This window comes from Brachionichthys hirsutus, chromosome 10 (assembly GCF_040956055.1).
Source record: "Brachionichthys hirsutus isolate HB-005 chromosome 10, CSIRO-AGI_Bhir_v1, whole genome shotgun sequence".
NCBI lineage: Eukaryota > Metazoa > Chordata > Actinopteri > Lophiiformes > Brachionichthyidae > Brachionichthys > Brachionichthys hirsutus.
The window spans coordinates 12,484,073-12,503,163 of NC_090906.1; the positions used below are offsets into that span (position 1 = coordinate 12,484,073).

General features: G+C 43.0%; 2 protein-coding genes across 2 annotated transcripts; one reads left to right on the forward strand and one right to left on the reverse strand.

Moving 5' to 3' along the window:
- Positions 1 to 3,000: 3,000 nt before the first annotated feature.
- irf1b (interferon regulatory factor 1b) lies at positions 3,001 to 6,290 on the forward strand. Its single transcript, XM_068744085.1, has 10 exons — positions 3,001 to 3,092; positions 3,618 to 3,710; positions 3,885 to 3,984; positions 4,087 to 4,254; positions 4,381 to 4,421; positions 4,566 to 4,695; positions 4,875 to 4,982; positions 5,129 to 5,157; positions 5,237 to 5,354; positions 5,704 to 6,290. The coding sequence occupies exons 2-10, from the start codon at positions 3,624 to 3,626 to the stop codon at positions 5,808 to 5,810; spliced, it is 888 nt and encodes a 295-aa protein (XP_068600186.1). The 5' UTR covers positions 3,001 to 3,092; positions 3,618 to 3,623; the 3' UTR covers positions 5,811 to 6,290.
- A 6,844-nt stretch (positions 6,291 to 13,134) lies between these two features.
- Positions 13,135 to 17,951, reverse strand: LOC137900564 (solute carrier family 22 member 4-like). Its single transcript, XM_068744672.1, has 10 exons — positions 17,544 to 17,951; positions 17,170 to 17,273; positions 16,947 to 17,101; positions 15,954 to 16,125; positions 15,662 to 15,788; positions 15,079 to 15,179; positions 14,686 to 14,900; positions 13,888 to 14,070; positions 13,425 to 13,559; positions 13,135 to 13,223 (listed from the first exon to the last, which is right to left on the reverse strand). The coding sequence occupies exons 1-10, from the start codon at positions 17,949 to 17,951 to the stop codon at positions 13,135 to 13,137; spliced, it is 1,689 nt and encodes a 562-aa protein (XP_068600773.1).
- Between the last annotated feature and the right edge of the window lie 1,140 nt (positions 17,952 to 19,091).

A 19,091-nucleotide genomic window follows, 5' to 3' on the forward strand; every position in this document is an offset into this window, starting at 1 on the left:
TTTTTATTTTTAATAACCGATAACCATTGAGAGCAAAATGGAAAATACCTTGTAAATAAAGGAAAAATAAACCCGATCTGAAAACAGCCCCACTGTGTGACTTCCTGTTGTATTACAGACACTCATCCAAGTTTCAATCAATAACTTATAGAAAGGGACCTCCCAGTATCATGTCTTTAAATTATTATTATTATTACAATCTATTCAAGTATTTTCCTATCAGTTAATTTGTTATTTAGCACTTCATTGCTACAAATCACTTAATTTAATGTCTGACTGACTTGATTTGATGATCTTATTCAACAGAATGTATCGTGTAATAATTTAATACTATAGTATTAAATTATTACACGGTACATTCTGTCAACAAATAAGAGAATATTTGTTTAATATATATATTAAACAAATATTCTCTTATTTGTTGACGATATTTATTTTCCTTCTGATGAAACCCAGAGTATATTTGAGGCCCCTTGTGTCAAACATCTGTCATTTGTTCCAAGTGAGAACGACTCCCTCCAAAACCTCAAACCCGGTGTCACGTTTCTCATCCTGCTGCTTGCCTCATCCTCAAAGCATCAAATTACTGTTTTATCCTTACAAGGTGGCCTAAATAATCCGGATTACCATTACTGTATGTAAATGTACATGGGCGGTGGTGTGAAAACCGGGATTACAAATTACAATTATTTAGGTTTAAATGAAGAAGTAGTTGATTGATCTTATTTATTGACGCCTCGGTATTTATCATCAGTAATTCACAAACATACGAGCTACGAATAAAAGCATAGAAGCACGTCCAGTTCTGTGTCTGGACGTGCAGCAAAACAGGAAGCGTGTTTTAAAAATGAACATTAAAATGAAAAACGACAAAACGAAAACAGCAAAAACACAAACGGGGAACAACAAATGTAGAAAAAATAAAAATACAAGTCAAGAGCAGAACTCTGGACTGTAATCTGGATTCAAGACATGTAACCCCCTTTAACGTGTGTAATCTGGAGTCACGTAAATCCTGTGAATGAAATGTCGGTAGATTCAACGACGGTCAAAGCTTCTGGATGTCTGCAACATCCACCCGATCTGAATTCGGGAGCAGGTCAGGCTGCAATGCGAGATTAGTTTCCTCCAGAATATATAATTCACACATTTTATACAGAAGTTTAAATGAATGAAGCACACTAGCGCCACCATCCGTCGGACCGTTGTGTTTTTGTTAACACACACCTAACGTAAACAGATTTAACCTAATCTCAATCTGTACTCTGCGCTGCAGCGCGCCTCCTGCAGGAATAAAACGTGCGTGCGTTTTGCGTCAGTGAATCCCTGAAAGTGGATTCACGGTTTTTGGTTTTTTATTCCACTCCACGCTGCTGCCGGTCTCCAGAATGATGTTTCGCGTTTCCCCAATTCCTGATCACCTCGGAAAATCCCAAGGATTGACAGCCGGCGATCACTCGCCAGGAAACTCCCCCGCGCCCCGGCGCCCCCCTCCCTTACTGCGCAAACACACGTGGTAAGTCCCTAGAAGGACAGCAGCCCCAACCCTGTGACTGCTTTGGGCTTTCCCAAAACTCCCATCAAAACAGAAACCGATGCGCGCGCGCGCGCTCATGCGCGTCACGCCGTCATTAAATATAAACCAGGAATAAATCCTAAAGTCCGGATAAACGCGTTTTTATTCATTCAGAGCTCCGTCTGCGTGGTTTGCAGCTGCGCACTTTCTCGCTGTGTCGTCATCGCGTCCGGTTCTCACTGTCACGTGATAGCACGGCACGGCACCGCACTGCCCCCTCCCGGTGTCTCGCTGCATCGTTTATTGTAAACGCTGCCCCTTATTCCAAAGGGCTGGGCCCACGATTACGTCACGTATCGTGCTTGTAGGCTCACGTTGGCATGAGGTGCGTGGGCGCGTGGGCGCGTGGGCGCGTGGGCGCGTGGGTGCGTTCGGAAGCTCCACGAGAGTTCAGGGTTACATTTTATAATGTTATCTGTCTATTCAAAATTATTTGTACAATGTCCATTATTGTAATTATAATTATTATTGTTATTAATATTAATATTATTATTTAAAAACGTGTGGTGCAAACATAATAATAATGCTTTGTCAGTTGAATGCACAACATATATATTTTATTATACTGTATATATAAACTAGAATTGCATTACTGCTCTTACATTATGCATTATAGTCGTGTAACCACTATGCAACGACAATAAAGGCTTTCTATTATTGGAGTATTAGTTGTTTTTAATGACTTATTACTGCAGTTAAATCTATTTGTAAACCGTACCTACATCTTAACAATTGACAGATTGGGATCAGATTCTGTGATAACTCGTGCGAAATGTCCTAAAGGTTTTAAGGACTGCCTGCAGGGATAAACGCGCACCGTGCCAGTCGAGCTGGATGTGCCAACGCGCCACCATCCAGCGCGTTACGGCGCATCAGCCAGTGTTGTTATCGCGTTAGTAACTTCCTTCTTGCTTTTAGCGGCGTGACTTCTCGGAAACGAGTCTCCTGCTCAACGGGGCAGGAGGGGCGCAAAGAACACTGTAAAAAATAAAATGAACCAAAGTTTCTATTTATATTTAACTCTCTCCTTTAGGGTCACTTTTGTAATTGATGAAGGGGTGAAAAAATATATAAATATACAGAGATGAAATCATCTTTTTTTTTTGGTGTTTAAAGTCTTTTAAAGTCTTTTTAAAATGTATGATGTAAGGTTGCTGCCTTTGTTTTTGACACATATTCGTGATGCGCACTTTTCTTTTCATGACGACGTCATAATTTCCATGAACACATTGGCCAAAAAAAAAAACATGATCGTTGATGCGTTTATGTGAAAATAATTGAAGTGCGTTTTGAAAAAAACAGACTCCGGAGCTGCACCAGTTGCACTTGTTGTGTGTTTTACAGTGTACTTGCCGGGGAATACCCGCGCCGCTGTATAAAACGCGCCCTCGTCGGTCAGCCTGCTCACCTCCGGTAGAGACAGGAAAACGCGCGACGAGGAGACGCATCTCTTCTGCCTCTGACCGGACTATCATTCTGCCTTTTCCTTTTGCGGATCATTCGAGGAGCGACGCCTGTAAGTGAAATGATATCAACTTATATCGCCTCTACTAAAACGAAAAGGCTCTTATTTAAATATTTATTTATTTTATTGCCAGCAGGGTTTAGTTTTAATGTTATTTTTGTTTTTTACACTGTAGAAAGTTGCAGTCGTTCAAACCAATCAATCTCTTTTTAAACGTGTGCGTACCATGCGCATGCAAGCGGGCGAGGAGGCGTGCGTAAATCCGCGCAGGGAGAAAAAAAGTCGTTGCTTTAATTATCACGTTTAAAATTATCCGGCCAGGATTTTTATTTTTTATTTTTATTTTTTATTTGATTTACTGTGACCTTCATAAATAACACTGACTCGGATGCGCAGCTCCCCGGTTTCGCCTGCATGCCCCCGCCGTGAACTCTCTCTCTCTCTCTCTCTCTCTCTCTCTCTCTCTCTCTCTGCTCCCCCAGCAGGCTGCAGGAGAACCGAGTGGGGAGTTCATTTCTTCTTGCTGCATTCCTCCTCTAAAGACTTTGCACTCCCTTCCTCTGTTGAATCTTTTAGGCAGACATGCCCGTGTCAAGGATGAGGATGAGGCCATGGCTGGAGCGGATGATCGAGTCCAACAACGTCTCGGGTCTGATTTGGGTGGACAAGGTGAGACGGCCGCTCACAAAAGTTGAATTGTTTCACTTAAACTTGACTTACACGTGAAATGCTCAGTTTGAGTCGCGGCTTCTTGCACTACGGGAGAATATTAAGTCTGATTTGAACAGGTGGATTTTCTTTCAACTCCTCTTCCTTCTTTTTTTTTTTTTTTTATCCTGACAGGACACGAAGATGTTCTCCATTCCCTGGAAGCACGCAGCTCGCCACGGGTGGGACCTGGACACGGACGCGTGCCTGTTCAAGGAGTGGGCCATCCACACAGGTGAGCGAAGGAGGCGGAGGCGCAGGCGTGGGAACCCCCCCACGAGCAAAAGTCTTCTCCTGGAGAAAGACGATGTGAAACTAAACACAATGCATTCCGTAGGGAAATACATGGAAGGTCAGGCCAGCGATCCAAAGACGTGGAAAGCCAACTTCCGCTGCGCCATGAACTCGCTGCCTGACATCGAGGAAGTGAAGAACCAGAGCATCAACAAAGGCCACCAAGCCATGCGCGTCTACAGGATGTTGCCCATTACTCCGAAATCCAGAGGTGAGACATCTCACAGCTGCTTTTAAGGGAACACATCACAGCTGTTGATCTTCATTTTCTATTTGATTGTTTTTAGCTAGCCTGTTCTTATTAAAGTGTTCCAAATGTCTTCCTCCAACTCAACAGATAAGCGGAGAAAAGCGAAGGGAACACTGTCGAGGAGGAAGGTACTCGCATGTACTTATTTTACATTTTCCTCCACACAGTTTAATGTATACCACACACACACACACACACACATTAGCCAGACAAACAACTTCTTATTCTGAATCTCACTAAATGCTTTTTTCTTTGTTTTGTTCGGCCTTCAGAGAACAAAGGCTGTAGTGGTCGAAGAGGATGAAGAGGAGATGGCTCCCGAGTATCCCACGGATGAGTCGATGTCAGAAGATCCCCTCATCACTCAGGAGAACGCAGTCGACAGCACAGTGGACAAGCAAGGTGCGGAGAAAGATCCGAGTCGCGCCGAAGAATAAACATTATAACGCGGCCACTTCCTGTATAAACACAAACGGGAAGTGTCGCCTTGCGGCACCATCATCATCATCGTCATCGTCATCGAAGAAGCCACCTCTTCTGGCTCGCTCATTTGATATGCTTCCCGCTCGCCACGTTTGCAGATCTCACGTTTGTGGAGCTGTCCGAGCTACTCGAGCAGGACGTCGACGGATCGGCGGCGCTGAAGAACCTCTGCTGCAGATTTGAGGTTTCACCGGAGCACAGTCCCGGTGAGGCGACACACACACACACACGTGTGGCGATCATTATTGATCCGTGTCTGGGGAAAAAACAACAACAACAACAACTTCAGACAGATTAAAGCTGTTTAATGAGCCGCTCCTTCTCTTTGTTTCTCATCGCTGGGCTCTTCTAGATTACGACAACCAAGAAGATATTATCCAGGTGAGCTTTAAATACCAATAGAAGTGATTGGTTCGGTGATGGATTCACCAAAATCTCATGGCCAGTGTTGCTCTTTCAGATTTGCCAGCAACTGGAGAATGACTCGGCGTGGCTAACGAGTGGCTTCAGCAGCAAGGGCCTGCTGTGCAGCGACGACTGCACCAGCCCGGGGAGCAGCTGGAGCGAGTCGTCCTCAGGTAAAGGCTGCCGGTCCGATAGCGAAGAAGGATCCATTCATAAAATATTCTGCCTTTAAGCCAAATCTAAACATCAAACATGTGCTTGAATAATGTAGCAAGTTTGAACCGACGCAACAGAAGCTGAGATATTCCCGTTTTTTTTTTGTGAACGGAAGCGAAGCAATGAGGAAGACGTTCGTTAAACCTGCTCAAATTCTGCTCACCGCATTCACCGCATTCACCGCATTCACCGCATTCACCGCATTCACCCGGCCTGCGCTGACGCCACTCTGACCTCATCGGTTGCGTTTTTTGAAAATGATTTCGCCGTCCTCACCTGGAATTTTTTGGGGCTTTTGCCTTGCAGTGGACGAGCTCCAGGACGTCCCTCAGTACACGACGCTGGACTCGGGCTTCCCGAACCACACAGACGAACTTTGGAGCAGCTTTTGTCAACAGATGCCGTTGCTCTGAGGAGTGCGGACGGGACAGTTCTGTGAAACTTTGGACTCTAAAAGAGCTCTTCCTGTCTGGTGTGGTTCCATTCCGATCCCTGTTCCCATCTGACTCGCCGCCCATCACCCGTCCAGCATGTCTCCTGGAGCAGTTTGGACAGGCGGCCGTTTTAACGGGACTCATCTGCTGTTCATTTTTTTTGTTGCCTGGGTTCTTTTGGTTTGTTTGTGCTGCTACTTGTTTCGTGACTTTTTTGCGGTAGCACAGAAAATCTGTTCAGTATACAACAATAGTTAATCTATCACAATCATATCACATTATGTGCCAAACTGAATTTTGGCATAGGGGATCGGAATTTGACTAAACAAACCCAAGTTGTGGTGAAAGCTCTTTAGAATGCCGCGTCACTTTCATTCACGCTGTTGTAAATGACTTCTGTAAATAGTTTTTGTTTTATTGGGTTTTTATTTTATTTTAAATAAAGAAAATGCATGTGAATCTGATTCTTTATTATTAACACAAAGGGCCTTTTCTTTGAGCAACAAAGTGACTTCTAGTTCTCCGTTCTTGTGAAATCCACAGCTTGAGCTGTGTATCTGTGAGGATTGCTGAAGTAGTGGAAACACTGAGAGGAACACATTTAACTCTGACACTCCAACTCAAAATTAATAATAATAATAAAAAAAGGTATCTTGGTCTAAATAATTATGTTTTTTCAGTATTGGTACATTTCTTTTTTGAGAGAAGATGTTCATTGTCTTTATTTAAAATGTGGTTTCATGGAGCAAACTTTAATACTTCAAATTCTGTAAAAAACAAACAAACAAACAAATTATAATAAGCATAATTATTGTAAAATAATTGGAAAGTGGAATTTTCCCACTGAATTTTGGAAGTTGAGAAAATAAAATGTTTATAAATCAGCCAGAAAAAGAGACTTTATTAATTCTTGTCTGATGATCTTTTGTTTTTTTAATGGACTGAAATGAATTTATTGAAAGGATGAGAAATAGATTTTTATTTGATTTCCACATTTTTATACACCAGACGCCGTATTTAAAACTATTCGTGCACATCTGAATTAAATTACATTTAACGGGGATGGTGAATTCCATATTTCCACTGATAAAAGAAGATGAAAATCTTCAGGTGGGACTTTGCTCATTACCTCCGGTTAGATTCTGCCCCTCTGACTGAGTCATCTGTGCTTCGCTCTGCTTTTGTTTGCGCTACCGGACGTTTTTTAATTCATCCGCTGTGCAACTTGGTTAAAATTTGCAGACCGAATGTTGAGGAATGAAGACGTGGGCAGTACCCCAGAGGACGAGCCTTATCTACCCAGTTCGTATTTTAAACACACCCCCCCCCCCCCCCCCCCCACTCGCTGTCTGACTCATGTCTATTTTAAAACTGATTGCATATCTACAGGGCCGTTTCCTCAACAGTCGCAGTGAGAAACTGCCACAATGACTTCATCCACGATATTCTAAATGACCACTCCCTGAAGACATCCCAGAGGACTCAGGGGCCCCAGGGGCCCCTAGAGAGGGGGTTTTCAGGGCTCCAGGTCAGTGGGCTCTGTGAAAACACACGAGGAAATACTTGTATATTAAAACTCCACCAGCAAGGTGGAATAAGACACGATGGACAGGCGTGGCCCTGAAATGGAAATGATTTAAGTCAATGCAAACTATCCCTCACGTCTCGGTGTACGAGAGGTTGAAAGATGTGTGTGTGTGTGTGCGTGTGTGTGTGTGTGTGTGAGGAAACCCACCTCCAAATTCAGCTAAACATGCAGTTTAGCGTAATAGGCCGAAACACAAGTGTACCCACATTTGGGTGTAATATTTGCAATCCGGATTCGATCCGGATGAAATTGATTGTGTAATTGACTGAAATTCCATAAATTTCAGTCAATTATAAACCAAGATTGGAAGGAACAAATTTTGAAGCTCCATTTACAGCAAAGTTAAAGAAAATTTCAAAGTGATCCAGAATCCAGGATCTCTTCTGGATCATCACTAAAATCGAATCATCGGTTCCTGGTAACATTCCTAACATTGTCTAAAAATGTCATCAAGATCTGTCTGTAACATTTTGAGTTATGTTGCTAACAGGCAGAAAGACAGACAGACAGCCAGAAACATGCCCTCGTCGGCGGAGGTAATGAAACATTCCCGGGACATGAGAAGATGCGGCCTTGTTTTCATTCCTCTGCAGCCTGAATACTCAATGAACACGCGTGGAATGTGAAGCTACAACGATTTATGATTGTTTGGGATGATACTGGTTTACGGCCCAACCCAGGACGGTGTCACATTCCCTTCGACGTTCACGCTCCACAGAGGAACCGCTTCCTCGGCAGGTAAAAAAGTGTATAAGCCTCACAGCTCTAGGACTCTAGGGAGTCCATCAAGATCTGATCCAGAATGAGGTCCGGAAAAAAAGATTACATTTTAACATTAAAACCCATTTCAATCAGTTAAAAATACACATCAACTCTGATTCACTTTGACTTTTCATGGTTGGTGTATAAAGATACCAAGAACAATCTAGAACCTTTTGGTGATCTAGAATCTAGATCACAATGTGGACGGTGTAACAGAAGACTTGTCCTGACCCCATGTGAACTTTGAATGAGTTACCTGCTTGTTATTGCTTTTGTCTTTTAATATGTGCAGGGGGGGGGGGGGGGGGCATGAATCTCCTGCTTTCAGGACTGAGTCAGCATGAAGCAGAGACGAGGCGTCAGTCACTCTTTGATATGCAGAAGCGACTCGCTCTGTGTGCTCTGACTTCACCTCGGGCGACCTCGTCTCTGTGTGGTGAAGTCGTCTGCCGTGGGCGTGGCCTCAGGTCGGGCGGCTTCATGGTGTGAAATCCAAAGACATGGCAACAACAACAAGGCAAGCAGAGAAGGGGAAGACAATGAGCTGCACCGAGGCCGAACCTTCAGACCGCAGGACCGGTCCAAAGGCATGCCGTACATTTCTATCGGTTGCATTTAGAAACCATTTCATTCGTGCTTTCCTCCGTGCCTTACGAGAATGTCGGGCGGGGAGAGTTCGATTCACTTTGACTTGTCATGGTTGGTGTACAAAGATACCAAGAACAATCTAGAACCTTTTGGTGATGATCTAGAATCTAGATCACAATGTGGACGGTGTAAATCCAGTTAGGAGGGGAACGAGCTGCTTGGCGGAGGTTCCAACGCGTCTAGTTTTCTACTTTCTTTTCAATATGAGTGAAAAACTGCTTTTAAATCTGGATTGCATGATCCTCTGTTTATGCATCATTAATTGGTTTGTGCATATTTTACAGCCTCGGAAACAATGTTCAGATCAATTAATGTCTAATTCTACGGCAACCAGCTGCTATTTCTTTAGGACGTTCTCAGTAATCCAAGTCGAGGTCAATCATGAAAAGCAAAGACGAGGCATCGACTGGACTTGCTTCTGCTGCAGACGTTTCAGGCCTCATCCAAGAGGCTTCTTCAGTTCTAAACGAGTCCTTTGAGGACAGCAACGTCCAGGTTTTAGCCAGGGAAGACAGACACATGGTTTGAGAGAGGACTTAAAGAAGACACTTTTGTCAAACTGGAGAAAACGTCTCTGAACAGAGGAGGAGGATTAAGACGCCATCGATCAGGGACATACAACCTGCCTTCACAGAACCAAAGAGAGAGAGAGGGAGAGAGACCTAGAGAGAGAGCGGGAGAGAGAGAGGCCAATGAAGGCTAAGAAAGTAAGAAGGGGGCGGGATATAAACCAGCTGACTTTCTGGAAACCAAGCCGTGTGCAGCAGCTCTGTGGGACAATGTCTCGAGTTTGTGAGGTGATTTTGGTTTTCTGTGTGTTTGTGTGTGTGTGCGTGTGTGTGTGTGTGCGTGCGTGAGAGCGCGTGCGTCTCTATGGGAACCAATGCAAGAGAAAAGGAAAAGGAAAGGAGAAGACAGTTTGGTAGAGTTGGCTGATTACTGGAATGATGAAACACACACAAATACCCCCCCCCCCACTAACACACACACACACACACAAAGGTGGACACCACACGCTGGTATCCATGGCTAAGAACACCATGACAACAAAGTGAACACACACAGAAACCTGTTAAACCTTCTCAAACCTGGCGGCGGTTTAATTTGCATCAGGCACAAATCACATGCAAATGTTGCCCATCAACGCACACACACACGCACACACACACACACGCACACGCACACGCACACGCACACACACACTCACACACACACACACACACACCATCTTTACACTTTTCCAGGTCGCAGCAGAGATCATCACGAGCTTTACTAAAACGAGCTCTCTAAGCACAAAACTGGAAGTTTATACTATATCATTCTCCTCTGAGTTTCTCAGATTTGTTTTTGTGTGAGACTTTTTGTGAGACTTTTTGTGTGAGACTTTTGTGTGTGAGACTTTTTGCGTGATGCTTTTGTGCGTGCGACTTTTGTGCGTGAAACCTTTTGTGTGAGACTTTTTGTGTGAGACCTTTTGTGAGACTTTTTGTGTGAGACTTTTGTGTGTGAGACCTTTTGTGAGATACTTTTTGTGTGAGACTTTTGTGTGTGAGACTTTTTGTGTGAGACTTTGGTGTGTGAGACCTTTTGTGTGAGACTTTTTGTGTGAGACTTTTTGTGTGAGACTTGCACGCTTCCAGGAGGAAGTTTCTGAAAGTTGAAACTGTACCCATCGGCTGGTCACGTTAGCTCCAGCACTCCTTTATCCTTCTATCGTAAAGGTTCATAAAACTCCCTGCAGATCTCAAGAAGGTTAAAGTTCACATCTATGCCCCCCCCCCCCCATTAGTTTTGTGAGGTTTCACTTTAAGGTAAGATAACAGAAGACTTGTCCTGACCCCATGTGAACTTTGAATGAGTTACCTGCTTGTTATTGCTATTGTCTTTTAATATGTGCAGGGGGGGGGGGGGGGGGCATGAATCTCCTGCTTTCAGGACTGAGTCAGCATGAAGCAGAGACGAGGCCTCAGTCACTCTTCGATATGCAGAAGCGACTCGCTCTGTGTGCTCTGACTTCACCTCGGGCGACCTCGTCTCTGTGTGGTGAAGTCGTCTGCCGTGGGCGTGGCCTCAGGTCGGGCGGCTTCACGGTGTGAAATCCAAAGACATGGCAACAACAACAAGGCAAGCAGAGAACAGGAAGACAATGAGCTGCACTGAGGCCGAACCTTCAGACCGCAGGACCGGTTCAAAGGCATGCCGTACATTTCTATCGGTTGCATTTAGAAACCATTTCATTCGAGGTATCTTCCGTGCCTTGCGAGAATGTCGGGCGGGAAGAGTTCGTTCTTGATGATTCAGCAGATTTGGCACGGGTCTGTCCAAAAGCAGACAGATGGCTTCCAGTCGCTGCCGTGCAGCACAAACACCAAAGCCATCGCCATCGTGTCCATAATACCGGGCGCCATGTAACCTCCAAAATAAATAGGAACTTTCGGTTTTTATGCTGCATATTTTATTACAGTTTCTTAATTTGGATTCAGCAGTTTTAAATAAATTATTCCATACAATAAACTAAGTTCATAATAATATGAGTTTAGTAATTTACTAACCCTGACCCAGGATTATTGCCTCCTGTTTAGGTCACGTGACCTTAACTGGGACTGACAGGGTTCGTGCATGCAGGGAGAAACATGAAGTATTTTAACTATTTAATGGACAGGCTAAGACTGCCCCGCGGGCCGGTTCTAATAAATCACGTGACTTAAATGAAGCCAATAGTTGCGGCTTTATCTTTTGACCACTGGATGTCGCTGTTGCTCACAAAGGGCTGCTGCTCAGCATTTCTGGGAAACTTGCTTTGTTCTGGAAAATTGAAAACAAGGCATTCTGGATGAGTCACCTGGTATCCACAAAAATCATGTGACAGCTGCACCAGGCTGACACGTTTCCCATTGTAGCTTTTGTGTGTGTGTGTGTGTGTGTTCTAAATTACTTGATTTCTTTGTACATGAAGAGAGTAACAGATAAGAGTTTAACCGTCATGGATCTGTAGGGTATGTCTGCAGCACTGCAGGTCGGACATAATCTATCATATTCCCAATGATTTATTTGATTATTCTTGATTTTATTCGTGGTTTAAAGTTAAAACCAAGGCTTTTGCATGTTATCTAAACAAGCTTAGAAAGAATATCGAATCAGAATATCTGACTATCTCTATGTTACAGAAATACATGCTTTGTGATATCACTTAACTTTCCAGTATCTTTCACTAATCAATCAACACAGTCACTTAATAGCTCACGTAGACTTTGCAGCTGCATACCAAGGGGAGGACATCTGCTACGTTATCTGTACGCTGCATATCAAGGCCATGTGGGAGAGCACAGCATTCACAACAACGCTAATCCCTTTGATGTTGTACGTGCACTTGGCCTTTCTGCAGAAATCATTTTTTGTTTGAGCTTTGATAGCTCTGTAAAACACATAAACACTTCTTTTTTCTTATTCTTTGTATTTTATTCATGTTAAACTCTAGATTGTGTTTTTCTTCCATGTACTCGTCCAGATACAAGATCTAAAATCACTAGTGAGTGGGCAGATTAGGTTTATAACAAATAAGGGAAGTTCCCCGTGGGACACTAATAATGAAACCCTGATGCTTCCTTTTTTACTCCTGCCATAACAGAATAAATACATGCTGAATCACTCTGGTGATACTGAAAGTCTTCACCACCGAGCAATGCTGCCATCTAGTGTTCATTTAAAGGTAGACGCCAAATGAATAAAGGAAATAATGAACGAATGCATAACAAGAACTGGACAATAATGCAAACTATGACTGAAACTAATTGTAAATGCATTGAAACATCCAAAAAAAAAATCTACAATAAAGAAAAAGTTCCAACTCCACAATTTAGAAATACCTCAAAAATCTTTTTACCCGAAAGGGACTTTTCTGTTCCCTTTAAATTAATCTGAAACTACCAACTATACAACTACTGAGTGATGTAAATTTGAATTAAATTGAGTTTGAGCTTATTTATTTTATTCATTTATATTTATATCATTACAGTTGCAAAGAAATGCAAAATTATCACAAGAGAATATACATATAAAAAAGTATAATATTTGTATGAAGTAGCAAAAAAACAGACGAGAACAGTGGAATTGTACTTTCATGCGTCAGCATCATGCAATATAAGGAAATATGGCATTCCCGTTCCCAGAAGCTTTAAGGTGACGTTATTATTGTACTGTTGCAATTTCTTTTAACTTTTTTATTAAGATAATAATTGTTTTAAAAACAATTTTGGTCATTACAAAAGGTCATCACTGCAAATAGTTTTTTTTTAGCTGCGGTTTTCAAATCTTGGTTTCTTGGCACCGATAGCCAGCGCCGCTCTCTTCATGTTCTGCTTCCTGTTCTTCCTTTCCTCTCCTCCTGCGAGAACATTGAGGCAGACAGAGCATTTAGCAACACCGGAAAATCGTAATCGTACGAAAGGTTTCTCTTTAAGCCCATTTTATCGTAATAATGTGGTGATGCACTTTAAAATGTCGATCTGAAAACGCAATAACTGGATTCTTTTCAAATATAAATCCACTCTGGTAAAGCCGACGCTCCGTCAGAAATAAATGCCCCCCCACTCACCCACACATCTGCTGCATTTGGGACACGGTCTCTGGTAAAGCCTTCCGATGAGTTTCTGGCAGCACCAGACATAAGGCAGCACCGAAAATTGGCAAACCTCCGATCAATAAGTACGGGAGTGCCTTGGAGTATTGTCCTCCACAAACGAAAGAAAAATACAAATTTAATGCAGAATAGCGGTAGCCGACATGGCAACAAAGAAGCCCCCAGAGGCAGTTATAGTGTACAGGAACATCTGTAGGGAAGGGAATAAACCGTGCACCTCCTTCCAGATGTTCAGGGTACCGCGACTACGTTTTACCATTTCACCCATTTCCCTGTCTCTTGAGTTTTTCTTATCTATTTTGCGTTGTCCATCAGTTAATCAGACTTCTGTCATAAAAATAACTAGGAGTTACCAACAACATCTGGTTTGTAGTTTGTTCCCTACATAGACAGACAGACGGGCAGACAGACAGACTTACCCAGAAAAATGAGGAAGGGGGCAATGATGCTACCAACTCGAGAAACCATCGAGCAACATCCCATTGCTGTGTTTCTGATGATAGTTGGGAAGGCTTCTGATGAAACCGCATACACCACACAAAAAGATGCAGAGACCCCAAATTTGCCCAGCATCTCAAGAAACACGGCCACTTCTGGAGAATCTAAGGGAATCAAATAAATAAAACAACCGTACATTACAGAGAACACTAAAATAGTCACCTAAGTTACCTGTTGTAGGATCTTTATTTAGTCAGCTTACACAAACACACAACCAAAATGCACTAGAATTACACTGCTATTCGCATATAAAGGCAATCGCTGAGACAAATGATCCATGACGGGATGTTTAGATAAAACTAGAGGAGTTCATTTCATCTGCAATCACTAATAGTATTTCCTGTGGAAATCGTCACAGGAAATGTACTCATTAAATATATTTTTAGCGGTGCGGATCTAATAACGTAATAATGCACTTTATGTAGATCGTCTCTCCACCCAGTCACAAATTCCATCTTCTGGACGTTTGGCCCCAACTGACACACAACGGTGATTTTATGAGAAACGCCGTCTGCACCGGCAAATAAAAAAATGCGGACTATGTAAGGCACCGATGGGAAATCATCGCTCTAATTTTGCGATGTTTGCAATGAACTGAAAAAACCAATCATTCGAACTCAAGCTTTACGAAGCTGCCACCGACCTGCAGACACTCTTCACATTCTTTTCTTGTTTTTGTTTTTTTTACTGCACCAGGAGCTGAAAGTGTTGAATATTACCTATCGGAATGAGATTAACGCAGATGATCATTACACCTCCAATGAAAAGAGTAGATGATTGACAGAAGTGCCTCGAGCAGTTGCGGAGCAGTATCATGGCAATTATGAAAGCTGGGACTTCGGTCACAGCGGACACGAAGCAGTTTACGTAAGGGTTGCCGTGCAGGTTTGAAGTATTGAGGACTAAACCGAAGTAACTGATGACGATGACGAGCCTGAGGAGACAAAACAGGAACAAAAATAAAAATAGATGACAAAAATCTATACAAATGTGTGTGCGACTGAATTATGTCTTGTTTGGTTGTGGTTTGTCTCGTGTGGATCACATTTTGTGTGGTTTTTTTAAATATCTTTTTTCGCCTTTGCTGTGTCGGAGAGAGATCGTCGTCCTACCACAGAAGGGAACACACTATTGTAGTCGAGAACACGTTGCAGTTCCTGAAGATGATGCAAATGTTGTATTTCTTGTCCTTCAAAGACAGCGCGTCTGCAATCTATGAAGAAGGGGACAAGTCACACGCGAAGGATCAAATCCTGCGTCTTTGCAGATACAACACACTGCAAGAAAAAACACATACAAAAACATAGAATGGTTCCATCCAACTCCTTCCAACACACGACTCTAAAGTGTTCACCTTGTTTAATCGTTGACATCTTTTTGATATTTAGAGTTTAGGTTATTTTTAAATGTGTAACATTTGCATGTAATGCTTTGAAGCAGTGTGCTTTTGTTAATTTTCAAAGTGGAATATGGGCTAAATAATAATAATCATCCCCTGTGTGAGGATTCGATCCAGTCTGGATGCTCTACTACTGTTTTTACAAATGTGGCAACATTTTAAAGGGAAATAAACAGACTTTCCAATGGTCAAATATTGATGTATGATGTATTGTTACAACAAAGAAACAATCTCCAAAATGACAAATATCCTTACTTTTGGGTATGTTTATCACATGTCAAAGTACGTATACGTACCTCAGATGGTGTAAATATGTCCTGCGGAGCCTCGACTTTATTTGTCTTGGCAGCATTTCTTAATATGACTTCAGCTTCCTTCACTCTTCCCTGGTAGAGGAGCCAACGAGGAGATTCAGGAATTAACCTGAGCCGTTGAAACACCAAGGACACGTTTCAAACAACCGAAGATGTGTACAATCTAGAAAGCACTAAAATATTGAATGAATTCTAGTCTCGTTGTCTTCCTCTTAACCGGGCACGGGTCGCGGGGGGCGGGGGGGGGTAGCCTTAGTGCATGAAATGATCTCACCACCACAGAGGGATGTACATCAAGCCAGAGGCAGCCATTGAAATCAGCAGCAACCGCCAATCACGGAGGAAGTAAGCCACTGCAGGCATCGCCATGTACCCCAGAGCAGAGCAGAGGAAGACCCCGAGGGAGCAGAAGACCACTCTACCTTTTGGGTCAAGGATTTCTGTACCTGTTAAAAATGAATGATAGACGCTGACACATTGCTGGACAGATAATATTAGGAGATGTTTTCAAACTGTATCTTTAAAATCAGGATCAGATGCCAGGATTGTACACGAGGCTGTGAAGACCATCTTTATATGAGTGTGGAAATGCAGTTTGAAATGGGGACAATGCACCCAGAATAACACAAAGGGTAGGATAATGGAATGACGCTGGTACTAAACATTATCCTAAAAATCAGATTTAACATATGCATTTTTAAAGAGTAGACATTCTACACCGTATTTGAATATTTTACACATTTCATTTCATTTTTCTCATTTCATTTTCTAACCGCTTATTCCGCTATCGGGCCGCGGGCCAAGCTGGAGCCAATCCCAGCAGTCAATGGGCGAGAGGCAGGGGACACCCTGGACAAGCCGCCAGTTCATCGCAGGGCAACACAGAGACAGACAACCAGCCACGCACACACTCACACCTACGGGCAATTTAGTGTCACCAATCAGCCTAGGCTGCACGTTTTTGGAGGTGGGAGGAAGCCGGAGAACCCGGAGAGAACCCACACAGACACAGGGAGAACATGCAAACTCCTCACAGAATGGCCACAAGCCGGAGACGAACCTGCGACCATCTCGCTGTGAGGCAACAGTGCTTACCACTGCGCCACCGAGCTGCCCTGTTTTACACATTAGATACAAATATATAACTTCATTTTTTCTTTGTCACGATACTTTTTTTCACCCGATTATTTGAGAATAATTCTCGTTAATTGTCGAGAATTGCCGTTAAGACAAACTGTGTTAACTTATTGCATGATGGAAAACACACCTAACACAAATGCAATGACGTAGTTTGAGACTCCGCCCGCCCCAATAAAGAAGTAAGTGAGGGTGAACACCTCCCAGCTCGGGGAGAATATCTGCGCTGTGGTTGCTGCAGTTTGAAGCAGCATCATGAGAAAGACCGCCGGCCTCCGTCCATACCTGCGTGAGAAATAGAGCTCAGTTTCACGGCTTCTGTTTCTCAGACACAGACGCATGCGAGCGCTTACCTGTCAGACAACTGGCCTGAGAAGAACGTTCCCACGAGAACGCCAACGTAATGGATGGAGATGGACAGGGGAATTTTGTATCCATTCTTGCATACGAGGTCCCACTGCAAAATCGATGCACTCATCACTTGACTTGCTGCTACTGATCAGGAAAATATGAGGGATATCTTTCTCATACACAATGTTTTACTTGAAGTCGTCAATGATGTGTTTAAAAATAATATCAAAAAGGAGATTTGCAGCATCTGTTGCACGGAAGTATAGACAAGATGACCGATAGAACTCTAACTCTGATTCTACGCCTCGCAGGCGACTTGTGAGATTTATTGGGATTGAATGAAGCGAACGACGGTAGACCACGACCCATCACTCACCTCTGTGACGATGGTCGACTGGTATATTTGCTTGCTGTATATCCACCCATCCAGGCAACTCTCCAAAGGAATCTCACTCACGTTCACTTCCACGTTTGGGATGATTTCATTTTGGGAATAGTTGCTGACCATTTGCAGGTTAAGCCTCGAGCACGAACTGCGCTTTGAAATGCCATCAGATGTTTCCAGGGGGATCGTCACATTTCTCCACATCGCACTGATGCTGAGGTTTTCAGGTATGTAGCACTCGTGAGGTGGGGTATCACCAACAAATACTATGTAGCCACCAGTAAATCCATTTGGTAGAATGCTGATGGCCAGTGCCATGAAGATCCTTCGCTGAAACGGCCCCCAAGATCCGAGAAACGATGTAATGCTGTCGTAGTCTCGAATTTGTAGGTTTTCCATGACCTGGTTAAAAAAGATAACTAGGAAATAGCACAGACAGACAGTCGGTCCTGCTGAATCTTGTACAAAGCTGAATCTAGTGGGCGGTGACAGCATCTGGAAGGGGGGTTGGGGGGTGGGGGGGGCATTAAGCAACACTGCTTGAGCATTGGTCAAATCCTGGAGATGGGAGTTAATCATTTACAAGTATAGTGAATCAATAATGTTGCTGTAAAGCAGAAGGTTTATCACAGTGCAGATCCACGCAGCATAACATGAAAGACTTGAACAGCAAGTACCTACAAAAGCAAAGAGTGTGTGTGTGTGTGTGTGTGTGTGTGCTGTTTAACACGTGACAACGCCCAGACAAAATGTTTGCAAACTAATTTTCATCTGGCCAAGAGAACAGAAGAACATAAAACAAACCTAATCACACACAGGAAACACAACAACACCGCCGTAAAGTAAAACTGAAAGATACCTGTATGTGTGTGTGTGCAGGAACAGGGGTCAATAATTATACGTATTATAAGTATTATAATATTTATAAGAAATAATATAAGTAAGCTGTCTCCAATTTTGTAGTTTTGCATGTGCAAATGTGTTAGACAGTTAAGCCCCTGTAAGGCAACACTGAGGTAAAAGGCACCTGTCTAAACTTGCTTACTGCCAGGCGTGAACTGGTTTGAGTCTGTCACCTGGAGCTACAGGAGATTTAAGCTTTTAATGAACTAAAATACCTATCACTTTAATGACAAACAACTATGCAATAACTCAGAAATTGACATAATGTGAAGATCACCTTTCATATATATATATATTTTTTAACCAAGTACTGACTGGTGCAGCAGCAATGATGAGATGAAGCTCTAAATTTGTGTCCCGATGGCTTCTGAGCTCTGGCAAGACAGAGACTCAGCAGTTGAAGATTTCTTTTTTTTTTGCTCGTGTCTCTCCTCAGTTCCTGCAAGAATGTCAGCTTCGTGTTCGTTCTAATTCATTATTTTTACGTTTTCTGCCATGTGGTTTTTCTAATGTGAAATATGTGCTATGGCACAAAAGAAAAAAAAAACAATACGTTGGGAAACACTGGTAGCGAGATCCGTCTCTGCTGCTTGGACCTCAAGTTAGCTGGGTTAGCAAAACTCAGGCTCATGCTAT